This window comes from Phyllobates terribilis, unplaced genomic scaffold (assembly GCF_046119375.1).
Source record: "Phyllobates terribilis strain yellow unplaced genomic scaffold, ASM4611937v1 Scaffold_3__8_contigs__length_932513732, whole genome shotgun sequence".
NCBI lineage: Eukaryota > Metazoa > Chordata > Amphibia > Anura > Dendrobatidae > Phyllobates > Phyllobates terribilis.
Genome location: NW_027362763.1, coordinates 653,415,479 through 653,436,627, shown reverse-complemented (window position 1 = coordinate 653,436,627; position 21,149 = coordinate 653,415,479). Strand labels below are relative to the sequence as shown.

Genomic DNA, 21,149 nt, shown 5'->3' with positions numbered 1-21,149 from the left:
GGTTGCGGTGAGTGCGGGAGGTTGCGGTGAGTGCGGGAGGTTGTGGCGAGTGCGGGAGGTTGCGGTGAGTGCGGGAGGTTGTGGTGAGTGCGGGAGGTTGTGGTGTGTCCGGGAGGTTGTGGTGAGTGCGGGAGGTTGCGGTGAGTGTGGGAGGTTGTGGTGAGTGCGGGAGGTTGTGGCGAGTGCGAGAGGCTGTGGCGAGTGCGGGAGGTTGCGGTGAGTGCGGGAGGTTGTGGTGAGTGCGGGAGGTTGTGGTGAGTGCGGGAGGTTGTGGCGAGTGCGGGAGGTTGCGGTGAGTGCGGGAGGTTGTGGTGAGTGCGGGAGGTTGTGGTGAGTGCGGGAGGGTGTGGTGAGTGCGGGAGGTTGCGGTGAGTGCGGGAGGTTGCGGTGAGTGCGGCCGCTCAGAGCAGCAGTGACGTGAGTGATACGTCTGTCATTGTTATCTATGGTCAGGACAGGCTTATTATTATCAATATTATGACTTCATTTACTATTGTTATACTTTTCAGTTCTAGTGTATTCACTATTATTTTATCATTTTTTTTACTATTATATATTCAGTTTAGGATCATCATCATCATGATTATGTTTTCATATATTTTCAATTATAGTTTATTCATTATTATTCTTATTTTATTGATTATTTGACTATTATTATCTGGTTGAGTTTTGTTTTTTATTATTTTATACTTTATGTTACTATTATGTATTTTTTGTTGAGGTTTGTTTACTGTTACTGTTATTATTTTAATTATTATATTATTTATATATATTTACTATTATATATTTTTTATATTTAGGTTTATTTATTATTATTATTATTATTTATATTGAGTTGAGGTTTATCCATTATTATTGTTTTATAGATTTTTTGCTATTCTCTGTTTTTAGTCCAGGTTTTTTCATGGTTATTTTTATGGATTTTTTCCCATTGTTCTGTGTTTTCGGTTGGGGTTTATTCGGGGATGGGGTACTTGTTTGTTGCTGCGGTTGATCTTTAGCGGCGGATCCGTCTCTTGTAGGGTCGTGTCTCAGCCATTGCACCTCTGCAGAGTTCCTCTTGTACCTGTGTCACTCGCTCTCCAGTTGGGTGAGTACATTCTGCTCAGTCCGGGGTGTCGGTGACGCATTGACTCTCTCGCTGCATCTGCTGCTCCTGCAATACTTCAATCCTTCTCCTATTTAAGAAAAGCACCTGAAGGGTTAATGCCGAGCAGTTATAAGGTATCAAGTCTCCTGCAGTCACTTCTGCCTCATGACTCTGAGATCTGCAGTGTCACCGGCCTCAGGTGACAATGGTTCCTCCAGTAACTAGAAACCAAAGTCCTCCAACAACAGAAGAGGCCTGTGCTGGAGGGAGCTCACTGACTGCTGCCTATTAGCCTCGCTGCACAGCAGTACTATGTGTACTGTACTGTGCTCTACCTGTACTATGTGTACTGTACTGTGCTCTACCTGTACTATATGTACTGTACTGTGCTCTACCTATACTATATGTACTGTACTGTGCTCTACCTGTACTATATGTACAGTACTGTGCTCTGCCTGTACTATGTGTACTGTACTGTGCTCTACCTGTACTATATGTACAGTACTGTGCTCTACCTGTACTATATGAACTGTACTGTGCTCTACCTGTACTATATGTACAGTACTGTGCTCTGCCTGTACTATGTGTACTGTACTGTGCTCTACCTGTACTATATGTACTGCACTGTGCTCTACCTGTACTATATGTACAGTACTGTGCTCTGCCTGTACTATGTGTACTGTACTGTGCTCTACCTGTACTATGTGTACGGTACTGTGCTCTACCTGTACTATGTGTACTGTACTGTGCTCTACCTGTATTATGTGTACTGTACTGTGCTCTACCTGTACTATGTGTAATGTACTGGGATCTACCTGTACTAGGTGTACTCTACTGGGCTCTACCTGTACTATTTGTACTGTACTGTGCTCTACCTGTACTATGTGTACTGTACTGTGCTCTACCTGTGCTATGTGTACTCTACTGTGCTCTACCTGTACTATGTGTACTGTACTGTGCTCTGCCTGTACTATGTGTACTGTACTGTGCTCTACCTGTACTATATGTACAGTACTGTGCTCTGCCTGTACTATGTGTACTGTACTGTGCTCTACCTGTACTATGTGTACGGTACTGTGCTCTACCTGTACTATGTGTACTGTACTGTGCTCTACCTGTACTATGTGTACGGTAATGTGCTCTACCTGTACTATGTGTACTGTACTGTGCTCTACCTGTACTATATGTACGGTACTGTGCTCTACCTGTACTATGTGTACTGTACTGTGCTCTACCTGTACTATGCGTATTGTACTGTGCTCTACCTGTACTATGTGCACTGTACTGTGCTCTACCTGTACTATATGTACTGTTCTCTACCTGTACTATGTGTACTGTACTCTACCTGTACTGTGTGTACTGTACTGTGCTCTACCTGTATCATGTGTACTGTACTGTGCTCTACCTGTACTATATGTACTGTACTCTACCTGTACTATATGTACTGTACTGTGCTCTACCTGTACTATGTGTACGGTACTGTGCTCTACCTGTACTATGTGTACTGTACTGTGCTCTGCCTGTACTATGTGTACTGTTCTCTACCTGTACTATGTGTACTGTACTCTACCTGTACTGTGTGTACTGTACTGTGCTCTACCTGTACTATATGTACTGTTCTCTACCTGTACTATGTGTACTGTACTCTACCTGTACTGTGTGTACTGTACTGTGCTCTACCTGTATCATGTGTACTGTACTGTGCTCTACCTGTACTATATGTACTGTACTCTACCTGTACTATATGTACTGTACTGTGCTCTACCTGTACTATGTGTACGGTACTGTGCTCTACCTGTACTATGTGTACTGTACTGTGCTCTACCTGTACTATGTGTTCTGTACTCTACCTGTACTATATGTACTGTACTGTGCTCTACCTGTACTATGTGTACGGTACTGTGCTCTACCTGTACTATGTGTACTGTACTGTGCTCTACCTGTACTATATGTACTGTGCTTTACCTGTACTATGTGTACTGTACTGGGCTCTACCTGTACTATGTGTACTGTAATGTGCTCTACCTGTACTATATGTACTGTACTGTGCTCTACCTGTACTATGTGTACTGCACTGTGCTCTACCTGTACTAGGTGTACTCTACTGGGCTCTACCTGTACTATATGTACTGTACTGTGCTCTACCTGTACTATATGTACTGTAATGTGCTCTACCTGTACTATATGTACTGTACTGTGCTCTACCTGTACTATGTGTACTGCACTGTGCTCTACCTGTACTATATGTACTCTACTGTGCTCTACCTGTACTATGTGTACTGTACTGGGCTCTACCTGTACTAGGTGTACTCTACTGGGCTCTACCTGTACTATATGTACTGTACTGTGCTCTACCTGTACTATGTGTACTGTACTGTGCTCTACCTGTGCTATGTGTACTCTACTGGGCTCTACCTGTACTATGTGTACTGTACTGTGTTCTACCTGTACTATATGTACTGTACTGTGCTCTACCTGTACTATGTGTACTGTACTGTGCTCTACCTGTACTATGTGTACGGTACTGTGCTCTACCTATACTATGTGTACTGTACTGTGCTCTACCTGTACTATGTGTACTGTACTGTGCTCCACCTGTACTATGTGTACTGTACTGTGCTCTACCTGTACTATATGTACGGTACTGTGCTCTACCTGTACTATGTGTACTGTACTGTGCTCTACCTGTACTATGTGTACTGTACTGTGCTCTACCCGTACTATGTGTACTGTACTGTGCTCTACCTGTACTATATGTACTGTGCTTTACCTGTACTACGTGTACTGTACTGGGCTCTACCTGTACTATGTGTACTGTAATGTGCTCTACCTGTACTATATGTACTGTACTGTGCTCTACCTGTACTATGTGTACTGCACTGTGCTCTACCTGTACTAGGTGTACTCTACTGGGCTCTACCTGTACTATATGTACTGTACTGTGCTCTACCTGTACTATATGTACTGTACTAGGTGTACTCTACTGGGCTCTACCTGTACTATATGTACTGTACTGTGCTCTACCTGTACTATGTGTACTCTACTGGGCTCTACCTGTACTATGTGTACTGTACTGTGTTCTACCTGTACTATATGTACTGTACTGTGCTCTACCTGTACTATGTGTACTGTACTGTGCTCTACCTGTACTATGTGTACTGTACTGTGCTCTACCTGTACTATGTGTTCTGTACTCTACCTGTACTATATGTACTGTACTGTGCTCTACCTGTACTATGTGTACGGTACTGTGCTCTACCTGTACTATGTGTACTGTACTGTGCTCTACCTGTACTATATGTACTGTGCTTTACCTGTACTATGTGTACTGTACTGGGCTCTACCTGTACTATGTGTACTGTAATGTGCTCTACCTGTACTATATGTACTGTACTGTGCTCTACCTGTACTATGTGTACTGCACTGTGCTCTACCTGTACTAGGTGTACTCTACTGGGCTCTACCTGTACTATATGTACTGTACTGTGCTCTACCTGTACTATATGTACTCTACTGTGCTCTACCTGTACTATGTGTACTGTACTGGGCTCTACCTGTACTAGGTGTACTCTACTGGGCTCTACCTGTACTATATGTACTGTACTGTGCTCTACCTGTACTATGTGTACTGTACTGTGCTCTACCTGTGCTATGTGTACTCTACTGGGCTCTACCTGTACTATGTGTACTGTACTGTGTTCTACCTGTACTATATGTACTGTACTGTGCTCTACCTGTACTATGTGTACTGTACTGTGCTCTACCTGTACTATGTGTACGGTACTGTGCTCTACCTATACTATGTGTACTGTACTGTGCTCTACCTGTACTATGTGTACTGTACTGTGCTCCACCTGTACTATGTGTACTGTACTGTGCTCTACCTGTACTATATGTACGGTACTGTGCTCTACCTGTACTATGTGTACTGTACTGTACTCTACCTGTACTATGTGTACTGTACTGTGCTCTACCTGTACTATATGTACGGTACTGTGCTCTACCTGTATTATATGTACGGTACTGTTCTCTACCTGTACTATGTGTACTGTACTGTGCTCTACCTGTACTATATGTACTGTTCTCTACCTGTACTATGTGTACTGTACTCTACCTGTACTGTGTGTACTGTACTGTGCTCTACCTGTACTATGTGTACTGTACTGTGCTCTACCCGTACTATGTGTACTGTACTGTGCTCTACCTGTACTATATGTACTGTGCTTTACCTGTACTACGTGTACTGTACTGGGCTCTACCTGTACTATGTGTACTGTAATGTGCTCTACCTGTACTATATGTACTGTACTGTGCTCTACCTGTACTATGTGTACTGCACTGTGCTCTAACTGTACTAGGTGTACTCTACTGGGATCTACCTGTACTATATGTACTGTACTGTGCTCTACCTGTACTATATGTACTGTACTAGGTGTACTCTACTGGGCTCTACCTGTACTATATGTACTGTACTGTGCTCTACCTGTACTATGTGTACTGTACTGTGCTCTACCTGTGCTATGTGTACTCTACTGGGCTCTACCTGTACTATGTGTACTGTACTGTGTTCTACCTGTACTATATGTACTGTACTGTGCTCTACCTGTACTATGTGTACTGTACTGTGCTCTACCTGTACTATGTGTACTCTACTGGGCTCTACCTGTACTATATGTACTGTACTGCCCTCTACCTGTACTATGTGTACTGTACTGTGCTCTATGTGCACTGTACTGTGCTCTGCCTGTACTATGTGTACTGTACTGTGCTCTACCTGTACTATATGTACTGTGCTTTACCTGTACTATGTGTACTGTACTGGGCTCTACCTGTACTATGTGTACTGTAATGTGCTCTACCTGTACTATATGTACTGTACTGTGCTCTACCTGTACTATGTGTACTGCACTGTGCTCTACCTGTACTAGGTGTACTCTACTGGGCTCTACCTGTACTATATGTACTGTACTGTGCTCTACCTGTACTATATGTACTGTACTGGGCTCTACCTGTACTAGGTGTACTCTACTGGGCTCTACCTGTACTATATGTACTGTACTGTGCTCTACCTGTACTATGTGTACTTTACTGTGCTCTACCTGTGCTATGTGTACTCTACTGGGCTCTACCTGTACTATGTGTACTGTACTGTGTTCTACCTGTACTATATGTACTGTACTGTGCTCTACCTGTACTATGTGTACTGTACTGTGCTCTACCTGTACTATGTGTACTCTACTGGGCTCTACCTGTACTATATGTACTGTACTGCCCTCTACCTGTACTATGTGTACTGTACTGTGCTCTATGTGCACTGTACTGTGCTCTGCCTGTACTATGTGTACTGTACTGTGCTCTACCTGTACTATATGTACTGTGCTTTACCTGTACTATGTGTACTGTACTGGGCTCTACCTGTACTATGTGTACTGTAATGTGCTCTACCTGTACTATATGTACTGTACTGTGCTCTACCTGTACTATGTGTACTGCACTGTGCTCTACCTGTACTAGGTGTACTCTACTGGGCTCTACCTGTACTATATGTACTGTACTGTGCTCTACCTGTACTATATGTACTGTACTGGGCTCTACCTGTACTAGGTGTACTCTACTGGGCTCTACCTGTACTATATGTACTGTACTGTGCTCTACCTGTACTATGTGTACTTTACTGTGCTCTACCTGTGCTATGTGTACTCTACTGGGCTCTACCTGTACTATGTGTACTGTACTGTGTTCTACCTGTACTATATGTACTGTACTGTGCTCTACCTGTACTATGTGTACTGTACTGTGCTCTACCTGTACTATGTGTACTCTACTGGGCTCTACCTGTACTATATGTACTGTACTGCCTTCTACCTGTACTATGTGTACTGTACTGTGCTCTATGTGCACTGTACTGTGCTCTGCCTGTACTATATGTACTGTACTGTGCTCGGCCTGTACTATGTGTCCTGTACTGTGCTCTACCTGTACTATATGTACTGTACTAGGCTCTACCTGTCCTATATGCACTGTACTGCCCTCTACCTGTACTATGTGTATTGTACTGTGCTCTGCCTGTACTATATGAACTGTACTGGGCTCTGCCTGTACTATGTGTACTGTACTGTGCTCTACCTGTACTATATGTACTGTACTGGGCTCTACCTGTACTAGGTGTACTCTACTGGGCTCTACCTGTACTATATGTACTGTACTGTGCTCTACCTGTACTATGTGTACTGTACTGTGCTCTACCTGTGCTATGTGTACTCTACTGGGCTCTGCCTGTACTATGTGTACTGTACTGTGCTCTACCTGTACTCTATGTACTGTACTAGGCTCTACGTGTACTGTACTGTGCTCTGCCTGTACTATATGTACTGTACTGTGCTCTGCCTGTACTATGTGTACTCTACTGTGCTCTGCCTGTACTAAGTGTACTGTACTCTACCTGTACTATATGTACTGTACTGTGCTCTACCTGTACTATATGTACTGTACTGGGCTCTACCTGTACTATATGTACTGTACTGTGTTCCGCCTGTACTATGTGTTCTGTACTCTACCTGTACTATGTGTACAGTACTGTGCTCTACCTGTACTATGTGTACTGTACTGTGCTCTACCTGTACTATGTGTACTGTACTGTGCTCTACCTATACTATATGTACTGTACTGGGCTCTACCTGTACTATATGCACTGTACTGTGCTCTACCTGTACTTTATATACTGTACTCTATCTGTACTATGTGTACTGTACTGTGCTCTACCTGTACTACGTGTACTGTACTGGGCTCTACCTGTACTAGGTGTACTCTACTGGGCTCTACCTGTACTATATGTACTGTACTGTGCTCTACCTATACTATATGTACTGTACTGGGCTCTACCTGTACTATATGCACTGTTCTATGCTCTACCTGTACTTTATATACTGTACTCTACCTGTACTATGTGTACTGTACTGTGCTCTACCTGTACTGTACTGCCCTCTACCTGTAATATATGCACTGTACTCTACCTGTACTATGTGTACTGTTCTCTACCTGTACTATGTGTACTGTACTGTGCTCTACTTGTACTATGTGTACTGTACTGTGCTCTACCTGTACTATATGTACTGTGCTCTACCTGTACTATGTGTACTGTACTGTGCTCTACCTGTACTATGTGAACTGTACTGCCCTCTACCTGTACTATGTGTACTGTACTGCGCTCTATCTGTACTATGTGTACGGTACTGTGCTCTACCTGTACTATGTGTACTGTACTGTGCTCTACCTGTACTATGTGTACGGTACTGTGCTCTACCTGTACTATGTGTACTGTACTGGGCTCTACCTGTACTATGTGTACTGTACTGGGCTCTGCCTGTACTATGTGTACTGTACTGTGCTCTACCTGTACTACAGTCATGGCCAAAAGTATTGAGAATGAGACAAATAGTAATTTTTCCAAAGTTTACTGCTTCATTTTTTGTAATGGCAATTTGCATATACTCCTGAATGTCAAAGAGTGATCAGCTTAACAGCAATTACTGTACTTGCAAAGTCAATATTTGCCCAGAAAATAAACTTTAACCCCCAAAACACATTTCAACATCATTGCAGTCCTGCCTTAAAAGGAGCAGCTAACATCGTTTTAGTGATTGACCCATTAACACAGGTGTGGGTGTTGATGAGGACAGGGCTGGCGATCAATCAGTCATGATTAAGTAAGAATGACATCACTGGACACTTTAAAAGGAGGCTGGTTCTTGGTATCATTGTTTCTCTTCAGTTAACCATGGTTATCTCTAAAGAAGCACGTGCAGTCATCATTGCACTGCACAAAAATGGCCTAACAGGGAAGAGTATCGCAGCTACAAAGATTGCACCTCAGTCAACAATCTATTGCATCATCAAGAACTTCAAGGAGAGAGCTTCCATTGTTGTCAAAAAGGCTCCAGGGCGCCCAAGAAAGACCAGCAAGCACCAGGACCGTATCTTAAAACTGTTTCAGCTGCGGGATCGGACTACCAGCAGTGCCGAGCTTGCTCAGGAATGGCAGCAGGCTGGTGTGAGTGCTTCTGCACGCACTGTGAGGCGGAGACTCTTTGAGCAAGGGCTGGTTTCAAGGAGGGCAGCAAAGAAGCCACTTCTCTCCAGAAAAAACATCAAGGACCGACTGATATTCTGCAAAAGCTACAAGGGAGTGGACTGCTGAGGACTGGGGCAAAGTCATTTTCTCTGACGAATCCCCTTTTCGATTGTTTGGGACATCTGGAAAACAGCTTATTCGGAGAAGAAGAGGTGAGCGCTACCACCAGTCTTGTCTCATGCCAACTGTAAAGCATCCTGAAACCATTCATGTGTGGGGTTGCTTCTCAGCCAAGGGAATCGGCTCACTCACAGTCTTGCCTAAAAACACAGCCATGAATAAAGAATGGTACCAGAATGTCCTCCAAGAGCAACTTCTCCCAACCGTCCAAGAGCAGTTTGGCGCCCAACAATGCCTTTTCCAGCATGATGGAGCGCCTTGCCATAAAGCAAAGGTGATAACTAAATGGCTCATGGAACAAAACATAGAGATTTTGGGTCCATGGCCTGGAAACTCCCCAGATCTTAATCCCATTGAGAACTTGTGGTCAATCATCAAGAGATGGGTGGACAAACAAAAACCAACAAATTCTGGCAAAATGCAAGCATTGATTATGCAAGAATGGACTGCTATCAGTCAGGATTTGGTCCAAAAATTGATTGAGAGCATGCCAGGGAGAATTACAGAGGTCTTGAAGAAGAAGGGGCAACACTGCAAATATTGACTTGCTGCATTAACTCATTCTAACTGTCAATATAACCTATTGGTCCTCATAATATGATTGCAATTATATTTCTGTATGTGATATAAACATCAGACAAACACTAATAAAAACCAGAGGCCAGCAGATCATGTGAAAATATAATTTTGGTGTCATTCTCAAAACTTTTGGCCATGACTGTATATGTACGGTACTGTGCTCTACCTGTACTATATGTACGGTACTGTGCTCTACCTGTACTATGTGTACTGTACTGTGCTCTACCTGTACTATGTGTACTGTACTGTGCTCTACCTGTACTATATGTGCTGTGCTCTACCTGTACTATGTGTACTGTACTGTTCTCTACCTGTACTATGTGTACTGTGCTGTACTTGGCTCTACCTGTACTATGTGTACTGTACTGGGCTCTACCTGTACTATGTGTACTGTAATGTGCTCTACCTGTACTATATGTTCTGTACTGTGCTGTACGTGTACTATGTGTACTGTACTGTGCTCTACCTGTACTATGTGTACTGTACTGGGCTCTACCTGTACTAGGTGTACTCTACTGGGCTCTACCTGTACTATATGTACTGTACTGTGCTCTACCTGTACTATGTGTACTGTACTGTGCTCTACCTGTGCTATGTGTACTCTACTGTGCTCTACCTGTACTATGTGTACTGTACTGTGCTCTGCCTGTACTATGTGTACGGTACTGTGCTCTATGTGTACTGTACTGTGCTCGGCCTGTACTATATGTACTGTACTGTGCTCTGCCTGTACGATGTGTACTGTATTGTGCTCTACCTGTACTATGTGTACTGTACTGTATTCTACCTGTACTGTGTGTACTGTACCGGGCTCTACCTGTACTATATGTACTGTACTGTGCTCTACCTGTACTATGTGTCCTGTACTGTGCTCTACCTGTACTATATGTACTGTACTAGGCTCTACCTGTACTATATGTACTGTACTGCACTCTACCTGTACTATGTGTACTGTACTGTGCCCTGCCTGTACTATATGTACTGTACTGTGCTCTACCTGTACTATGTGTACTGTACTGTGCTCTACCTGTACTCTATGTACTGTAGTAGGCTCTACGTGTACTGTACTGTGCTCTGCCTGTACTATATGTTCTGTACTGGGCTCTACCTGTACTATGTTTATTGTACTGTGCTCTGCCTGTACTATGTGTACTCTACTGTGCTCTGCCTGTACTAAGTGTACTGTACTCTACCTGTACTATATGTACTGTACTGTGCTCTACCTGTACTATGTGTATTGTACTGTGCTCTAGCTGTACTATATGTACTGTACTGGGCTCTACCTGTACTATGTGTACTGTACTGTGCTCTACCTGTACTATATGTACTGTACTGGGCTCTACCTGTACTACATGTACTGTACTGTGCTCCGCCTGTACTATGTGTTCTGTACTCTACCTGTACTATGTGTACTGTACTGTGCTCTACCTGTACTATGTGTACTATACTGTGCTCTACCTATACTATATGTACTGTACTGGGCTCTACCTGTACTATATGCACTGTACTGTGCTCTACCTGTACTTTATATACTGTACTGTGCTCTACCTGTACTATATGCACTGTACTGTGCTCTACCTGTACTATGTGTACTGTACTGTGCTCTACCTATACTATATGTACTGTACTGGGCTCTACCTGTACTATATGCACTGTTCTGTGCTCTACCTGTACTTTATATACTGTACTCTACCTGTACTATGTGTACTGTAGTGTGCTCTACCTGTACTATGTGTACTGTACTGCCCTCTACCTGTAATATATGCACTGTACTCTACCTGTACTATGTGTACTATACTGTGCTCTGCCTGTACTATGTGTACTGTACTCTACCTGTACTATGTGTACTGTACTGTGCTCTACTTGTAGTATGCGTACTGTACTGTGCTCTACCTGTACTATATGTACTGTACTCTACCTGTACTATGTGTAATGTATTCTGCTCTACCTGTACTATATGTACTGTACTGTGCTCTACCTGTACTATATGTACTGTACTGTGTTCTACCTGTTTGATATGTACTATGCTGCCTTCTACCTGTTCTACATGTACTGTACTGTGCTCTACCTGTACTATATGTACTGTACTGTGTTCTACCTGTTTGATATGTACTATGCTGCCTTCTACCTGTTCTACATGCACTGTACTGTGCTCTACCTGTACTTTATATACTGTACTGTGCTCTACCTGTACTATATGCACTGTACTGTGCTCTACCTGTACTATGTGTACTGTACTGTGCTCTACCTGTACTATATGTACTGTACTGTGCTCTACCTGTACTATATGCACTGTACTGTGCTCTACCTGTACTATATGTACTGTACTGTGCTCTACCTGTACTATATGTACTGTACTGTGTTCTACCTGTTTGATATGTACTATGCTGCCTTCTACCTGTTCTACATGTACTGTACTGTGCTCTACCTGTACTATATGTACTGTACTGTGTTCTACCTGTTTGATATGTACTATGCTGCCTTCTACCTGTTCTACATGCACTGTACTGTGCTCTACCTGTACTTTATATACTGTACTGTGCTCTACCTGCACTATATGCACTGTACTGTGCTCTACCTGTACTATGTGTACTGTACTGTGCTCTACCTGTACTATATGTACTGTACTGTGCTCTACCTGTACTATATGTACTGTACTGTGTTCTACCTGTTTGATATGTACTATGCTGCCTTCTACCTGTACTATGTGTACTGTACTGTGCTCTAGCTGTACTATATGTACTGTACTGGGCTCTACCTGTACTATGTGTACTGTACTGTGCTCTACCTGTACTATATGTACTGTACTGGGCTCTACCTGTACTATGTGTTCTGTACTCTACCTGTACTATGTGTACTGTACTGTGCTCTACCTGTACTATGTGTACTATACTGTGCTCTACCTATACTATATGTACTGTACTGGGCTCTACCTGTACTAAATGCACTGTACTGTGCTCTACCTGTACTTTATATACTGTACTGTGCTCTACCTGTACTATATGCACTGTACTGTGCTCTACCTGTACTATGTGTACTGTACTGTGCTCTACCTATACTATATGTACTGTACTGGGCTCTACCTGTACTATATGCACTGTTCTGTGCTCTACCTGTACTTTATATACTGTACTCTACCTGTACTATGTGTACTGTAGTGTGCTCTACCTGTACTATGTGTACTGTACTGCCCTCTACCTGTAATATATGCACTGTACTCTACCTGTACTATGTGTACTATACTGTGCTCTGCCTGTACTATGTGTACTGTACTCTACCTGTACTATGTGTACTGTACTGTGCTCTACTTGTAGTATGCGTACTGTACTGTGCTCTACCTGTACTATATGTACTGTACTCTACCTGTACTATGTGTAATGTATTCTGCTCTACCTGTACTATATGTACTGTACTGTGCTCTACCTGTACTATATGTACTGTACTGTGTTCTACCTGTTTGATATGTACTATGCTGCCTTCTACCTGTTCTACATGTACTGTACTGTGCTCTACCTGTACTATATGTACTGTACTGTGTTCTACCTGTTTGATATGTACTATGCTGCCTTCTACCTGTTCTACATGCACTGTACTGTGCTCTACCTGTACTTTATATACTGTACTGTGCTCTACCTGTACTATATGCACTGTACTGTGCTCTACCTGTACTATGTGTACTGTACTGTGCTCTACCTGTACTATATGTACTGTACTGTGCTCTACCTGTACTATATGCACTGTACTGTGCTCTACCTGTACTATATGTACTGTACTGTGCTCTACCTGTACTATATGTACTGTACTGTGTTCTACCTGTTTGATATGTACTATGCTGCCTTCTACCTGTTCTACATGTACTGTACTGTGCTCTACCTGTACTATATGTACTGTACTGTGTTCTACCTGTTTGATATGTACTATGCTGCCTTCTACCTGTTCTACATGCACTGTACTGTGCTCTACCTGTACTTTATATACTGTACTGTGCTCTACCTGTACTATATGCACTGTACTGTGCTCTACCTGTACTATGTGTACTGTACTGTGCTCTACCTGTACTATATGTACTGTACTGTGCTCTACCTGTACTATATGTACTGTACTGTGTTCTACCTGTTTGATATGTACTATGCTGCCTTCTACCTGTTCTACATGCACTGTACTGTGCTCTACCTGTACTTTATATACTGTACTGTGCTCTACCTGTACTATATGCACTGTACTGTGCTCTACCTGTACTATGTGTACTGTACTGTGCTCTACCTATACTATATGTACTGTACTGGGCTCTACCTGTACTATATGCACTGTTCTGTGCTCTACCTGTACTTTATATACTGTACTCTACCTGTACTATGTGTACTGTACTGTGCTCTACCTGTACTTTATATACTGTACTCTACCTGTACTATGTGTACTGTAGTGTGCTCTACCTGTACTATGTGTACTGTACTGCCCTCTACCTGTAATATATGCACTGTACTCTACCTGTACTATGTGTACTATACTGTGCTCTGCCTGTACTATGTGTACTGTACTCTACCTGTACTATGTGTACTGTACTGTGCTCTACTTGTAGTATGCGTACTGTACTGTGCTCTACCTGTACTATATGTACTGTACTCTACCTGTACTATGTGTAATGTATTCTGCTCTACCTGTACTATATGTACTGTACTGTGCTCTACCTGTACTATATGTACTGTACTGTGTTCTACCTGTTTGATATGTACTATGCTGCCTTCTACCTGTTCTACATGTACTGTACTGTGCTCTACCTGTACTATATGTACTGTACTGTGTTCTACCTGTTTGATATGTACTATGCTGCCTTCTACCTGTTCTACATGCACTGTACTGTGCTCTACCTGTACTTTATATACTGTACTGTGCTCTACCTGTACTATATGCACTGTACTGTGCTCTACCTGTACTATGTGTACTGTACTGTGCTTTACCTGTACTATATGTACTGTACTGTGCTCTACCTGTACTATATGCACTGTACTGTGCTCTACCTGTACTATATGTACTGTACTGTGCTCTACCTGTACTATATGTACTGTACTGTGTTCTACCTGTTTGATATGTACTATGCTGCCTTCTACCTGTTCTACATGTACTGTACTGTGCTCTACCTGTACTATATGTACTGTACTGTGTTCTACCTGTTTGATATGTACTATGCTGCCTTCTACCTGTTCTACATGCACTGTACTGTGCTCTACCTGTACTTTATATACTGTACTGTGCTCTACCTGTACTATATGCACTGTACTGTGCTCTACCTGTACTATGTGTACTGTACTGTGCTCTACCTGTACTATATGTACTGTACTGTGCTCTACCTGTACTATATGTACTGTACTGTGTTCTACCTGTTTGATATGTACTATGCTGCCTTCTACCTGTTCTACATGCACTGTACTGTGCTCTACCTGTACTTTATATACTGTACTGTGCTCTACCTGTACTATATGCACTGTACTGTGCTCTACCTGTACTATGTGTACTGTACTGTGCTCTACCTATACTATATGTACTGTACTGGGCTCTACCTGTACTATATGCACTGTTCTGTGCTCTACCTGTACTTTATATACTGTACTCTACCTGTACTATGTGTACTGTACTGTGCTCTACCTGTACTTTATATACTGTACTCTACCTGTACTATGTGTACTGTAGTGTGCTCTACCTGTACTATGTGTACTGTACTGCCCTCTACCTGTAATATATGCACTGTACTCTACCTGTACTATGTGTACTATACTGTGCTCTGCCTGTACTATGTGTACTGTACTCTACCTGTACTATGTGTACTGTACTGTGCTCTACTTGTAGTATGCGTACTGTACTGTGCTCTACCTGTACTATATGTACTGTACTCTACCTGTACTATGTGTAATGTATTCTGCTCTACCTGTACTATATGTACTGTACTGTGCTCTACCTGTACTATATGTACTGTACTGTGTTCTACCTGTTTGATATGTACTATGCTGCCTTCTACCTGTTCTACATGTACTGTACTGTGCTCTGCCTGTACTGCATATATTGTACTGCCTTCTACCTGTACTATATGTCCTGTACTGCTCTCTAGCTGCACTATATGTAATGTACTGCCCTCTACCTGTACTCTGTACTACATGTACTGTACTGTCCTCTGCCTGTACTATATGTACTGTCCTCTACGTGTACTATATGTACTGCCCTCTATCTGCACTGCATGTCCTGTACTGCCTTGTACCTGTACTATTTGTACTGTACTGTCTTCTAACAATACTATTTGTACTGTACTGTTCTCTACCTGTACTATATGTACTGTATTGTTCTCTACCTGTACTTTATATACTGTACTGTTCTTTACCTGTACTATATGTACTATACTGTCCTCGACATCTACATGTACTGGACTGCCCTCTACTTGTACTATATGTACTGCATGTACCTGTAGTATATGTTCAGTATTGCCCTCTACCTGTACTATATATACTGTATTGTCCTCTATCTGTACATGTCCTGTACTGCCCTCTGCCTGTAATATATGTCCTGTATTGCCCTCTACTTGTACTACATGTAATTTACTGCCCTCTACCTGTGCTACATGTATTATACTGCCCTTTGCCTGTAATATATGCCTTGTACTGCCCTCCACCTGTACTATATGTACTGTACTGCTCTCTACCTGTACTATATGTACTGTACTCCACTCTATCTGTACTATATGTACTGAACTCTGCCTGTAGAGTATGTACTATATTAACATGCACCTGTACTACATGTACTGTATTGCCCTCTACCTGTACTACATGTCCTGTACGGCCTTCTACCTGTACTACATGTACTGTATTGCCCTCTACCTGTACTACATGTACTGTACTGCCCTCGGCCTGTAATATATGTACTATACTGCCCTCTATCTAGACTACATGTCTTGTACTGCCCTCTACCTGTACTACATGTACTGTACTGGCCTCTACCAGTACTAGATGTACTGTAGTGCCCTCTATCTGGACTACATGCACTGTACTGCCCTCTACCAGTACTATATGTACTGTGCTGCCCTCTATCTGGACTACATGTACTGTCCTCTACCTGTACTATATGTACTGTATTTTCCTCTACCTGTACTACATGTCCTATACTGCCCTCTACCAGTACTATATGTGTACTGTGCTGCCCTCTATCTGTACTACATGTCCTGTACTGCCCTCTACCTGTACTATATGTACTGTGCTGCCCTCTACCAGTACTATATGTGTACTGTGCTGCCCTCTACCTGTACATGTCCTGTACTGCCCTCTACCTGTACTATATGTACTGTGCTGCCCTCTACCAGTACTATATGTGTACTGTGCTGCCCTCTACCTGTACTACATGTCCTCGACTGCCCTCTACCTGTAATATATGTACTGTACTGCCCTCTACCAGTACTATATGAACTGTACTGCCCTCTACCTGTGCTACATGTTCTGTACTGCCCTCTACCTGTAGTATATGTACTGTACTGCCCTCTACCAGTACTATATGTACTGTACTGCCATCTCTTTGTACTACATGCCCTGTACTGCACTCTACCTGTACTATACTGCCCTCTATCTGGACTACATGTACTGTACTGCCCTCTATTTGGTCTACATGTACTGTACTGCTCTCTACCTGTACTACATGTACTGTATTGCCCTTTACCAGTACTATATGTACTGTATTACCCTCTACCTGTGCTGTACTGCTCTGAACCTGTAATATATTCACTATAGTACTCCTTCATTGTTCTGCATGTTCTCTATTGATCTTTACCTGTACTTTATGTTCTTGCCTTCACTTTTACCTTGCGAGTATGAGCGGCTCCGGTGAGGGCGGCGGCTGAGTTTCTGGTACATTGTGTACTGCACAGAACTGTCATCCACAGAAAGTGATTTATATCCTCCGGCTCCTCCTGACTGTAATGTGGAGCTCTTGTATCTGCATTACTTACTTTTCATTACGGCCACTTATCCTTAGGAGAGGCGCTCAGTCTTAGACTAGTGGAGTTCTGGCTCCTTGGACCCCGGCTGTTGGGCTGTGTGCGGTGGGCCATGGTCACAGGGGGCTGTGCGGCCTCCTCCCTGTCTGCGCAGGGGGCTGTGCGGCCTCCTCCCTGTCTGCGCAGGGGGCTGTGCGGCCTCCTCCCTGTCTGCGCAGGGGGCTGTGCGGCCTCCACCCTGTCTGCGCAGGGGGCTGTGCGGTCTCCTCCCTGTCTGCGCAGGGGGCTGTGTGGCCTCCTCCCTGTCTTTGCAGGGGGCTGTGCGGCCTCCACCCTGTCTGCACAGGGGGCTGTGCGGCCTCCTCCCTGTCTGCGCAGGGGGCTGTGCAGCCTCCTCCCTGTCTGCGCAGGGGGCTGTGCGGCCTCCTCCTTGTCTGCGCAGGGGGCTGTGCGGCCTCCTCCCTGTCTGCGCAGGGGGCTGTGCGGCCTCTTCCCTGTCCGCGCAGGGGGCTGTGCGGCCTCCTCCGTGTCCGCGCAGGGGGCTGTGCGGCCTCCTCCCTGTCTGCGCAGGGGGCTGTGCGGCCTCCTCCCTGTCTGCGCAGGGGGCTGTGCGGCCTCTTCCCTGTCTGCACAGGGGGCTGTGCGGCCTCCTCCCTGTCTGCGCAGGGGGCTGTGCGGCCTCCTCCCTGTCTGCGCAGGGGGCTGTGCGGCCTCCTCCCTGTCTGCGCAGGGGGCTGTGCGGCCTCCTCCCTGTCTGCGCAGGGGGCTGTGCGGCCTCCTCCCTGCCTGCGCAGGGGGCTGTGCGGCCTCCTCCCTGTCTGCGCAGGGGGCTGTGCGGCCTCCTCCCTGTCTGCGCAGGGGGCTGTGCGGCCTCCTCCCTGTCTGCGCAGGGGGCTGTGCGGCCTCTTCCCTGTCTGCACAGGGGGCTGTGCGGCCTCCACCCTGTCTGCGCAGGGGGCTGTGCGGCCTCCTCCCTGTCTGCGCAGGGGGCTGTGCGGCCTCCTCCCTGTCTGCGCAGGGGGCTGTGTGGCCTCCTCCCTGTCTGCGCAGGGGGCCTGTGCGGCCTCCTCGCTGTCTGCGCAGGGGGCTGTGCGGCCTCTTCCCTGTCTGCGCAGGGGGCTGTGCGGCCTCCACCCTGTCTGCACAGGGGGCTGTGCGGCCTCCTCCCTGTCTGCGCAGGGGGCTGTGCGGCCTCCTCCCTGTCTGCGCAGGGGGCTGTGCGGCCTCCTCCATGTCTGCGCAGGGGGCTGTGCGGCCTCCTCCCTGTCTGCGCAGGGGGCTGTGCGGCCTCCTCCCTGTCTGCGCAGGGGGCTGTGCGGCCTCCTCCCTGTCTGCGCAGGGGGGCTGTGCGGCCTCCTCCCTGTCTGCGCAGGGGGCTGTGCGGCCTCCACCCTGTCTGCGCAAGGGGCTGTGCGGCCTCCACCCTGTCTGCGCAGGGGGCTGTGTGGCCTCCTCCCTGTCTGCGCAGGGGGCTGTGCGGCCTCCTCCTTGTCTGCGCAGGGGGCTGTGCGGCCTCCTCCCTGTCTGCGCAGGGGGCTGTGCGGCCTCCTCCCTGTCTGCGCAGGGGGCTGTGCGGCCTCCTCCCTGTCTGCGAAGGGGGCTGTGCGGCCTCCTCCCTGTCTGCGCAGAGGGCTGTGTGGCCTCCTCCCTGTCTGCGCAGGGGGCTGTGCGGCCTCCTCCTTGTCTGCGCAGGGGGCTGTGCGGCCTCTTCCCTGTCTGCGCAGGGGGCTGTGTGGCCTCCTCCCTGTCTGCGCAGAGGGCTGTGCGGCCTCCTCCCTGTCTGCGCAGGGGGCTGTGCGGCCTCCTCCCTGTCTGCGCAGGGGGCTGTGCGGCCTCCTCCCTGTCTGCGCAGGGGGCTGTGCGGCCTCTTCCCTGTCTGCGCAGGGGGCTGTGCGGCCTCTTCCTTGTCTGCGCAGGGGGCTGTGCGGCCTTTTCCCTGTCTGCGCAGGGGGCTGTGCGGCCTCCTCCTTGTCTGCGCAGGTGGCTGTGCGGCCTTTTCCCTGTCTGCGCAGGGGGCTGTGCGGCCTCTTCCCTGTCTGCGCAGGGGGCTGTTCGGCCTCCTCCCTGTCTGCGCAGGGGGCTGTGCGGCCTCCTCCCTGTCTTCACAGGGGGCTGTGCGGCCTCCTCGCTGTCTGCGCAGGGGGCTGTGCGGCCTCCTCCCTGTCTGCGCAGGGGGCTGTGCGGCCTCCTCCCTGTCTGCGAAGGGGGCTGTGCGGCCTCCTCCCTGTCTGCGCAGAGGGCTGTGTGGCCTCCTCCCTGTCTGCGCAGGGGGCTGTGCGGCCTCCTCCCTGTCTGCGAAGGGGGCTGTGCGGCCTCCTCCCTGTCTTCACAGGGGGCTGTGCGGCCTCCTCGCTGTCTGCGCAGGGGGCTGTGCGGCCTCCTCCCTGTCTGCGCAGGGGGCTGTGCGGCCTCCTCCCTGTCTGCGAAGGGGGCTGTGCGGCCTCCTCCCTGTCTGCGCAGGGGGCTGTGCGGCCTCCTCCTTGTCTGCGCAGGGGGCTGTGCGGCCTCTTCCCTGTCTGCGCAGGGGGCTGTGCGGCCTCCTCCCTGTCTGCGCAGAGGGCTGTGCGGCCTCCTCCCTGTCTGCGCAGGGGGCTGTGCGGCCTCCTCCCTGTCTGCGCAGGGGGCTGTGCGGCCTCCTCCCTGTCTGCGCAGGGGGCTGTGCGGCCTCCTCCCTGTCTGCGCAGGGGGCTGTGCGGCCTCCTCCCTGTCTGCACAGGGGGCTGTGCGGCCTCCTCCTTGTCTGCGCAGGGGGCTGTGTGGCCTCCTCCCTGTCTGCGCAGGGGGCTGTGCGGCCTCCTCCCTGTCTGCACAGGGGGCTGTGCGGCCTCCTCCCTGTCTGCACAGGGGGCTGTGCGGCCTCCTCCCTGTCTGCGCAGGGGGCTGTGCGGCCTCTTCCCTGTCTGCGCAGGGGGCTGTTCGGCCTCCTACCTGTCTGCGCAGGGGGCTGTGCGGCCTCTTCCCTGTCTGCGCAGGGGGCTGTTCGGCCTCCTCCCTGTCTTCCCAGGGGGCTGTGCGGCCTCCTCCCTGTCTGCGCAGGGGGCTGTGCGGCCTCCTCCCTGTCTGCGCAGGGGGCTGTGCGGCCTCCTCCCTGTCTGCGCAGGGGGCTGTGCGGCCTCCTCCCTGTCTGCGCAGGGGGCTGTGCGGCCTCCTCCCTGTCTGCGCAGGGGGCTGTGCGGCCTCCTCCCTGTCTGCGCAGGGGGCTGTGCGGCCTCCTCCCTGTCTGCGCAGGGGGCTGTGCGGCCTCCTCCCTGTCTGCGCAG

At 47.3% G+C, this 21,149-nt stretch overlaps 1 protein-coding gene across 4 annotated transcripts in view; it reads left to right on the top strand.

Annotated features, from left to right (window-relative positions):
* The window catches only part of LOC141258263 (ferroportin-like), a 100,429-nt gene that overhangs the window by 20,753 nt on the left and 58,527 nt on the right, over positions 1–21,149 (top strand). For 3 of the 4 annotated variants that reach the window (XM_073673286.1, XM_073673283.1, XM_073673284.1), the window contains exon 2: positions 1,023–1,090. In XM_073673286.1, coding sequence (XP_073529387.1) covers positions 1,023–1,090 — 68 coding nt within the window. Of the gene's footprint in view, positions 1–1,022; positions 1,225–21,149 lie in introns of those variants that run through there. The other variant, XM_073673285.1, reaches the window with a different exon arrangement.